Here is a 10,702-nt window from a genome sequence, read left to right as displayed (position 1 = left end):
GTTGTTTTATGTTTATGATGTTATTGAGGAGCATGTCGCTTTCTGTGATTTTATTCCAAAACGTATAAAATGTAATTTCCATCACATATAATGTACAATAACAAACAATGATGTGTATATTTTGGTGGTTCAGGAAAATGATGAGAGAGTGAAAGTATGCTCTCTCTCTCTTTGTGTGTGTGTGTGTGACTGGTACAGTATTTTCTGAATAATGTATGCTGCCTGTGGTATCCGCTTCAGTCCATGCTGCGATTTTGCCCCGCCCCTTTTACAAGCGCGCAGCTAATAGCAGATGACAACATCCGGTTTTAGATGTCTGAGAGGGAAGTTCAGAAAGACTTGTACAGCTTCATATGCCGCGAAAATCTCACATTGAATTAAATGCTGTTGTATACTGTTATCTTAAATTATTAGGAAAGTATGACAATACATGTATGTCAATAGTAAGCCTGAGCAAAATAAGTACGTCGTGAGAGTCAGCTGTTTTCAAACTGAACAGCAGAAGTCTTCGCAGACCGTCCTCGTCTCACTGGGTCGATACGCTCCAGTCTGCGGATTTTACTGGTAATGTCCAAGTTTTGTTAGTTAATTCACATGACAATTAAGCCTTTGACCCGACTGTGTGTGGTTTTATCTTTGACTGACAGAAGTAGGATGAGAATTTACGAATCATGCTGTGACATTACTCATGAATATTAATTAGATTACGTGATACGCCAGGAATGTTGAAAACGGCGTCTGCCAGACCTAATTAATATTCATGACATTACTCCTTACTGTAATTTTTCTTTAGAGATGTGTATGTGCTCAGACTGAAGTGAAATGGTTATGCTGTGTTGCAGCCAGAGAGAGAACAAACATGAATGATTCAATTATACCGTGTGTGTGTGTGTATATATATTAAACCAAGTTAACTTACCCTTGTAAAATATCTTAAGCTCATTTCAGCATACTTCCTAAATGTCTTAGATCTTCAAAATTACAAGTACTATCAGTTTGGAGTCTGGAATATTTGGGAAAGCTCCTGATATGACAAATATAACAGAGAAATATACATATAAACCCCAGTTTTAGAAAATAAGGGTTTTAATGTCTTTTTTAATGTCATAATATCGAAGAAAAAATCTGTCAATAGTTTCATCAAAGTTTACTTATTAAACTTAACTTATAAGGATAAGATCAGATACTATTTTTTTTAATAAAAATTCCAAAACGGGGTTTTCACAGTGATAGAATAACCATTTAGGGTTCTCCAAAGAACCTTTTGGTGAACGGGTGTTAAAACAATTAGGAAAACATTTTAATAACTTAAATATAATGTTTTTATCTGTCTTAGCTTTAGCATAAGGGTGGAAGTGGCCATTTTAACTCAAATCCACATTCACAGAAAATAGCTTAATTCTGTATTCTAAAATAAGGTGGATAAACTATTTTTATGCAGTGGCAAAGTTCTATAGATGCCAAAAGTTACGGAACCATGAAACAATATATGCCATAAAAAAAAACATTACTTTTTAATAGTGTAGTGCCATTACTTAAGAATGCAGGAAAATACAAATAAATTTTTTAAGGGGGCACCAGAATGGACAATATCAGGTCTCTGAAAGAGTGGACATGACAGAATCACAAATAAATCTGTTCATCATTATCATTAAAGCTGAAATGATCTGTTCAGAGTTGATTATTTGGCCTTCTCAGATTCCTGAGATGATTTGAGCTCCAGGATGATGACAGATTGTTGAGTGGAGTGTAATAATGTGTTTGCCCTCCAGCTGAGAATGCATTAGCACCACGGTAAATGAAGATTCAGCTGTCTGAACAGACATTTTTGCTTTAAACCAGCCAACCGAATCAAATCAAGCAATCGGAAGGTCAACCTGTTTGACTCTGCTCTTGAATGTTGCTTGTCAAGAGCCTAATTATACATTTGTACTCACTTCTATACTGCAGGTTTTTTTCTATGTGGCATACAGTCAGGACATTAGTATTTGTTGGTACACGTCAATGTTGACACTCTCTAGTGCATAACACAGGCCAAATAATTTCGCTCTACTAGAATTCTGTGTTGGAAATTGCACCCATCTTGGCTGTGGCAGTTTATTGGCCAGGCGGCTGGTCCCCCGGAGGACTGGTGAAAGCTGTGCGGGGATGACAAGTAAACAAGGAGCGTTTGTTCATAGTTTGGTTTGATAAAAAAAAGGAAAGAAAGGCTAATTATATATTTACATTGTCTCACCCAAGGGATTTTTCCAGCAGGGGTGATGGCAAGACATTAAACGACTCCACTGTTACGAGCAGATCATAAAAACACTCCCTTGTTGTGTCTTTCACAGACCTGTCATTAAGACTAAGAACAACAATTACCCACAAACTCCTGCTCCCGCACACACAAGCTGTTTGAGCACCTTTTCTACCCCGTTACGCCGTGGCCGCGGTGTGAGAACCTCACCTGCCAGCAGGACGCAGATGAGGATATGTCTCCATTGATAGTTTCAGCCTTGGTCGGTTTTGTTTATTTGTCAAAAATACTTCAGTGCTGAGTTAAGAGCGTTCTGGAAGTTTAAAATGAGTCCATGAAGACTTTATTGCACTACCCAGTGCCGCTTGTATCTTTTTTTCCCCCTTTTCAAACTGGCTGGCTCATGAAATACAGGCTGATGACAAATTAAGAGCCCTCAATTGGGTAACACATTTTCAACTCCCCATTTCCTGATTACAACCCCTGTCATTTTAGACTCTGAACAAAGGACATCATTATTATGGTCTTAACTCTCCTACTCTCTCAGGAACGAGAAACACACTTTGGAAGAAATTATGCAGGGTGCACATGTAGGTCTGGTGGCCTTGAACAGAATAGTTCACTCCCAGAAAGCCTTTTTACCTATGGTTTCTTTTATCTCTGTGCATCCTCGCAGACTTGAGAAAATGGAGGCTGTATCTGAGACAGATGTGCAGTTCTGGATGGCCAAAGCCGTGAACTGGGTGGAGGCTACGTCATGTTCTGCTCTTCTGGACACAAGCAGACACCTTGGCTCTCTGAGGAGCTTTCTCCAGCAAGTTCTGCAGGGGTTGCAACAAATGGTATAAAATGTTAATGTCTTGCTTTATACTTCAAGCTTTATTTTGGTCTGGAGTTTTGTGAAACATTTTACATAGGCCACAGTTTATCCCTACAGCTATTTTGTTAAATGTTAACAACACGTTTTTTTTTGCTTTGCTTGTCTTGTGAATGTTTTCTCTGAACTAATAATATAAATTTTATTCATTTAAATTATAAATTCTATGCATTTATATAATTGCATTTAAATATGCATTTAAATAGTATAATATATAAATGTGATTTATATAATATATTACCCCCCCCCCCTTTTAGCTGGAAACTGTACAGTGAATGGCATCAAATGATGGCATGCATAAAAAAAACATTATTGATTGGTTTATCTTTTTTTTTTTTTTTTGATTATAACTAGCAGGCAAAAAGTCACAACCATTTTGTCAACCAAATACTTAAGTTTGCATAAAAAATAAAGGCATAAAAATAAATTTACATGATCGCTGGCTTTCACACTGGCTTTGGACCAGTGGGCCATCCATACTGTTGAGCCCTGTTATACTTTTTAACAGTAGTGCTTACATAAATTAAGAGATGCAACTTTTTGGAGAGAGATTTAGCATGCTGACAGCTGTAAGATAGAACTCAACATTAGTCAGTTTTGTAAATGTGTAGTTTTGCACATCTCTACTGCAGAGTTCCTAAAATCACCTTTAAAATTAAGGTCATAGTGCTTTAACTAACTCTTTTAGCACCCCTAACAGAAGCTGCTCTGTGCGGATGAAGGCAGGACATTGGCACAGCCGTGGTGATGATTTAGTGGGCTAATAGCCACCCAGGGACTGCCAGCCTTAACCTAATGTATCCCTGCATCAAGTGTTGCAAATTTGGACGAGGTAGCCTGGGTTAGGACAAATCTGTAAAGGACCAGTGTTAAGAAAAATTCTGCCTCCCACTGACTCTCCTCACCTTGAAAGAAGGTCTTTATTCATTTAGCAGCAGCCTTTCGAATCAGCAGATCTCCTGTTGGCCCTGCATACCATGCTGCTTGGTGCCTGGCGTGTCGGAAAACAAAACAATATCTTGCAGGCTTTCTTATTTCAAGTTACAATGCCCCCCCTGCCAAAATGCAATCATGTCTTCCATTTCCATCAAATTCGGCATGTGTCAGCCCCTCTGACAGCATTCAGCAACGTGATGGGATCAGGATTTCTTAATTGGCCCTAAACCCTTATTCCCGGCAGAGCCTTGTAAAAAGGCCCAAATGAAGCGGATCTGAACAGCAGCACTTGGATGAGTTAAGGACATGGCTCACGCCTGGGGATGAAAATATGTCTAGTTTATATCAATTTCCTCATTTGCATTCCACCAGAACCGGTTTTCCCACTCCCTGACTGGAACTGCTGGAAAGGGGAGGTTTCACGGTCCCGTAAACGGTTTTCTTCCTACACTGGCGCTGTTGGGTGCCCGCTGGCGACGCGCCCGTGTTCAAGGGGAGGCTGAGAGATGCATGTGTGTGTGAACACATTCGGTATTTGCAGACTCGAGAATGTGAACATTAGACTTTTTTCCCTTTAACTCTCATGAGAAGACATCTCTGGGATGGTGCACGCAACGACAAAGCTGTTCGTACCCCTGTGCTGGAGCTGGACTTTGTCATTACATTCATGAGAGTCATGTAAATGAACTCTTCAAACCGTTTTTAAAGAGTCCACACTAGGGCAGCATAATTAGTTGCGTTAAAGTTGATATTGTGATATGACATAGAAAAATTATTTAAAGGCTGCAATTTAATGTTAAATTATATTGACTGATATATATGTCAGAGAACAACGGCTCTGTGTAGTTAATGTTGCTCCATGTGAAAGCGAGCAGTTGATGGAGTTTTACCGCTGATTACAGAACCGGCTTTACTGACAAGATGCGCATTACATATCGTGCAGCCCTAATTGGAATTTTTGATTTTGTTTTATATATTTTGTGTAAGTTACAATTCTAAAATGTAAAACAAAAATTTAAATGATAAAATTTTACTTAAATTTAAATGTTTAAACTGGTGTCTGGGGACCATAGATGGCTTCAAAAGTTTTCTAGAGAGTCTGGAAAAAAATATGCAGATGATGAATGTTTATGGTTCTTAAAGCTGTAAAACTGCTTTGGAGAAATATTAGGTTTGAAAAACTTAAAACAATTGTTTTTAGGTTTATAAATCTAACATTTAAAGTGGGGATAAAAATAATTTGAACTTTCATTATAATTTTTCAATCAGTACAATAACAATATAAAAACGAATTATTTTGCGATTTTTTTACATGGAAATTTAGAGCTGTCTTTACATTTTAGAAACAGGGTCGCTAGAAAAGGGATTAGTTCCATTTGGTGGTTCCTGGCATAAAAAAGTAAAAAACAAAAACCTGTATTAAATGTTATGATTATAAATGGGAGGTCTAGAGTTATATATAATTAGTTTAGTGTGTGCTCTGTATTCATCTTAATTATTTTTTTCTTTTTGTGAAACTTGACGTGTTAAAGTTCCACAAGAATGGTGTCATTCACTTCATGCGTGCACTGAAATCGTTTAGCATCCAATAATGTATGTGCCTATGGAATGTAAAAAGGCTTAGATCCTTTGTATAGCTTCCAGTTTACAGTAAATTGGCAGGGCACATCTTGAACTGATGCGAAAAGCTGTGATCCTCAACATGCCTTTGCATTAGCGCGCTGGTTTTCATTAATTACGTAACTGACTTTAAAGAAGTGATCAGTGACTCTCTCCGGCTGTCTCCGTGGGAATAGTTTTATAAAATGCCGTCAAAAGGATTCTTTTTGGCTCAAATAGTTCTTAGAGAAATGATGATTGATTTTTTTCGTATCAGCTAACTGTTCTTACATGTGATGTCAGCTAACTCTGCAAGTGACATACATTTATTTCTTTACTTAAACTGTCAGTATTACTTAAGAAAAAAATCAAACAGCTTATGAGCTGGGACAGGATCTGCTGTTGACAGTTCATTTTGATGGGGAAAAATGCTAAGCAATATAGTTCTGACATGAGAACATTTGTTCCTGCTGAGTTTCTTTCAGCATCCATCAGATCTTCCTTGATTTTTCAAAAACAATCCAAACACACAGTCCTTTAAAATGGCCCTTAATCACTGGAAAAATTATCTTCTCTTTCTTGCTTAGCTCTCACTGTCAGGTGTGGTTTACATCTGGCCACCTGATTTTTGTTGGGTGTGGTGTGAGCTACATTCATGGTGTTGCAGCATCACAGCAACACCAGATGAAATCTGATTCGGAAGCAAAAAGTTGCTTGAATTTAGAAAATGCTAAAAATGGGTGTGTCATTAAAAATCTATGAAAAAAAAACCTTAATGCTGCCATGGTGTTAAAAAGTGAATAAATAAATAAATTAACAATCTATGAGATGAGTACTAGTCAATATATTTGGAAAAGTCATATGTTAAAATACAAATAAAGTTAAAACATGTTTTCAACTAAAATTAAATTAAATTAAATTTATGCATTTAGCAAACGCTTTTATCCAAAGCGACTTACAGTGCATTCAGGCTATCAATTTTTACATATCATGTGTTCAGTGTTGGGGAGTAACTAGTTACATGTAACGGCGTTACGTAATTTAATTACAAAATTATTGTAACTGTAATTAGTTACAGTTATGAAGAAAAAATGAGTAATTAAATTACAGTTACTTATGAAATTTTTTACGATTACAAAGGGGATTACATTTGAATATTTACACACATCCACATACAGATTTAACTGATTTCTTTCCCAAATTGCACTGACTACTCTGAGACATACCGCCCTAATAATTTCCGGGATGCGGAAATACAGTCTGGTTCGTAGAATCCAGTCATAAAAACGGAATGCCTAATGCGGACGGAATATGCCACATTTTGGATTACTATATCAAAAGTAGGTCAGTACACTTGAATCAAAACATGACATCGACTAGTGTCTGTGAATATAAATCCCCAAAAATGCAATATATGACTTGCACATTCTGCGTGTCTGTGGAAATCAGGCGCGGACTGGACACCGGGAGAACCGGGACAATTCCCGGTGGCCTGGCAGCCGATTTTGTACTATTTAATATCATTATTGTATAATTGCCTGCCGAATGTACTAAAACGATAATTTGCGAATCCGCCATTTGATAATTAAATCTCTAATAAGTCATGAATTGTTAGTCATGACTCGCGCGCTCTCCGCGCCTCCGCCAAACGGTTTGGATCAGACTCAGAGTAATCAATGCGAGAGAGAGAGAGAGAGACAGAGAGAGAGAGAGAGAGAGAGAGAGAGAGAGAGAGAGAGAGAGAGAGAGAGAGAGAGAGAGAGAGAGGGAGAGAGAGAGCAGTAAAGCAGCACGTTGCTCATCATTCATCACTCAAAATACTATATAAAGGACATCATTATTATCTGTTGTAATGTTACAGTAGTAATTTAGCTGAAAAAAAATTCTGATTTTTTTTTATAGGTTTAGGGGGAGGCTGGGAGCTACGACAGACAACAACACAACCCTTACGAAAATTAACATTTTAATATTTAACTATAAATCCAGAGAAAATGGTTACTATTGTTTAACTGTGATAACCAAAAATGTAAAATTATTTTACAAATGTATTTATTTAAAAATAAATACAAATCCATTTGCAAAAAAAAAAAAAAAAACAAGGTTATTTTACTTTTATATAGTCTAATTAAAGCATGGTTATTTTTTGTAAGGGAAAAACATGACTCGTGTACAGTATTAGGATTTTTCTATAAAGATATTGTAGTGTATTGTATTGTAAAGTATAGTTTTGTTCAGTCTTGAGTATTAAAGTCATGAGAGAGATGGATAACAGGGCAAAATAAAGAGACTGAAGAGAAAAATGGAAGTGAAGGTGCAGTTCAGGAGAGAACTTTTGATTATTTTGCATGTCCCCAAATTAAAGATTTAAACCTTTTTTATGTCAGGTCCATACAAAAAATAGTTTTTTCCATGAATTTGTTTGTATGAGTTTGAATTTTCCAGTCTGAATTTTTTTCCCAGTCCGCCCCTCCTGTAAATTAATGGCAAAGACATGGTTTCATTTACTACACATAGGCCTACTGAAGCTCGCAGTGTTTTCAACCTCTGCCATCTCAATATAGGAGTACACGAGCACATAAACATAATTTCTAGAACTGCTCTGTGTCACTTCATGTGCATTTTACTTATTTTGAGAAAACTATCATCATATACAGAGACAGCAGTTTCAAAAAAACACCAATGTTTAGGAGTTTATTACACAGAATACGTCACATGCTTATTAGATAACTGTATTTAAGTTGATGTTTATGCTTTTATTTATTATTCTTTAATTTTCACAAATTTAGAAAAGTAATCAAAAAGTACTCAAAAGTAATTAGTTACATTACTTTAATAAAGTAATTGAAAAAGTTACACTACTATTACATTTTAAACAGGGTAACTTGTAATCTGTAACCTATTACATTTCCAAAGTAACCTTCCCAACCCCAAACCTTGCACTTAATAGTGCAGTGCTCTACCAGTTGAGCTACGGGAACACAAGGGTATGTCCAATACATTGAGCTTTAGTGCTAATTTGATTGCGGTAAATTTTAATCTAACCTGCACCGCTTTACAATGACAAAATGGATTATTCACTTGTATAACTTGGTCTGCGCTGTGAATCCATGAATGCTTAGTCCAATTGCAGTTTATTTTTCAGAATGCAGATGCTGGTTTTTGCTATTGATGTCTCAGGTATGTGTGTTTACTGTATAACAGAGCTCCACTAGTGAGGCCATGAAGACATTTCCTTTTGTGGGCCAGTTCCTGGGAAGACTTTGTTGGAACCCATGTGTTATTGCGGATGGTAAATTTACGACTCTTCTACACTCGGGGTGTGTTTCCCATTTGAGACCAAGAAATGTGTCTGCATGGGTTGGGTATTTACACTAATTTTCCAATGAACCCTGTAGCGGCCTGCTGGGCATCTGTTCTGTTATTTGGCTCACTTTCACCACCTCTCTTTCTCTGTCTGATCAACAGTTCCCTTTGCTATAAAGTCATATCAGACCTGTTCTTCACATTCAGCATTAAATGCTTCTTAAAAAAATGTGATTTATTGCAATAGTTATTCTGTATTTTTTACCCCATTATATACTATAAAGTGAGGTCCAAGAGTCTAATACTCTTGTGAATGCTTCTGTTAGTTTACTACAATTTTGTTAAAAAAATGATATTATAAATTATTTGTATGCATATTTTTGGTAGAAATTAAGTTAGCTGTATAACAATTTTAGTAAAGAGTAAACTCACTGGAAGCAAGGAAATCTGCCTTTTTGTTCAAGATAACATACTCGCAAATGTGTTAATTTGATTATTGACATTCAAATGCAGAATCGAAGAAATTGTTTTGTTTCTTTGTTTACAGTTATTTGAAGATCTAAAGCTTTTGTCTCTGTTAACTTTGAATCTCAGTGTAATGTCAGTTTAGCCTAGTTTGTGCCCGATATTATAAATGCATGCTTGTTTTAGATTCTCTGTCACAGATAATATGAATAATGGGGCCATTTCCACATTTTGTAAATGCCATTTTGTCCTATGATCTTGTTTATGTATGCTCAGAGAGGAGCCAGAGACTCCTGCTGCGGTGTTTGAGCTGTCTGTACAGCGCTGAGCCAATGAATGCTGTCGAACAAAAAGCCAACATGTGGATCAAGGTAAAACAACAACATTTCATCTCTTTACTAACCCTCATGTTGAGTAAATGGATAAATAAATTGCCAAAGCAGTATTACAAATTGATATCCTGACAGACACAATAAAAATTTGGAATATATTGGTTATTTAATTCGGTTGATTAATAAAGAAGAAACATTAATTATTTTATTAAAATTGTTATTAAAATGACAATGTAGCGTTTTAAATCACATGCTTTAAATTTTTGGACCCCTTAGGTGTTTGTAATGTGCATAATAAGCGTCATATTCTTCCAGACCCCTAATTAAAACCGTTTTCAAACTGTCAAGAGAGTTTTAGACATTACCAATGAACACTTTTATATTTAGTCCTTATGTAATGTACGATTTCTGGGTACGATTTTGATGGAGCGAGTCAAATTGACCCTAATTGCCTTCAATGCAATTCCTTAAATATCACATAATTAAAAACAAGAAGGAATCAGGTTTGAACAGAAAATTTTTAATATCAGTATTTGTCACATGGTGCAAAACATTAGTATCAGAAAGTATGCATTTTTTTTTTTGCCACATTTTTTAACCCCTTAACTTTAATCTTCCGCTGGTAGAGTTTACTTCTATATTACTGTATTCTATACTACTATATTGCAGTTAAATCCTAATCTAATCATGACAAACTATATATCATTGGAAAGGTCTAAGACTTCAGATATTTTATCACTTTTTTTGTTTCAAATTATGTAGGAACAGTAATAGACTAATTTATCACACATAGATAACGTCTCTCAAAAAACACATAGATAACGTCTCTCAAAAAATTTGCAAATAGCTTTTAATCAAACTTTCAAACATCATTTGGTCTTCATTTGAGTAAGTGTTGCAAAAGAAAGAGTAGAAGATGTAAAGGCTATCGTTGCAAAAGTCTGAGTCTCA

At 36.0% G+C, this 10,702-nt stretch overlaps 1 protein-coding gene across 1 annotated transcript in view; it reads left to right on the top strand.

The window, feature by feature from the left end:
- The first annotated feature begins 325 nt into the window (after positions 1 to 325).
- Positions 326 to 10,702, top strand: part of fancc (FA complementation group C) — a 33,744-nt gene continuing 23,367 nt past the window's right edge. Inside the window, exons 1-4 of the mRNA XM_059503519.1 lie at positions 326 to 564; positions 2,916 to 3,081; positions 8,853 to 8,940; positions 9,696 to 9,790. Of these exons, the coding sequence (XP_059359502.1) occupies positions 2,926 to 3,081; positions 8,853 to 8,940; positions 9,696 to 9,790 (339 nt within the window). The 5' untranslated portion in view covers positions 326 to 564; positions 2,916 to 2,925. The remainder of the gene's footprint in view (positions 565 to 2,915; positions 3,082 to 8,852; positions 8,941 to 9,695; positions 9,791 to 10,702) is intronic.

The sequence above is a fragment of the Carassius carassius genome, chromosome 21, assembly GCF_963082965.1.
Source record: "Carassius carassius chromosome 21, fCarCar2.1, whole genome shotgun sequence".
NCBI classification, from domain to species: domain Eukaryota; kingdom Metazoa; phylum Chordata; class Actinopteri; order Cypriniformes; family Cyprinidae; genus Carassius; species Carassius carassius.
Note: the sequence above shows the minus strand (reverse complement) of the source record. Positions and strands in the feature narration are given on the sequence as shown.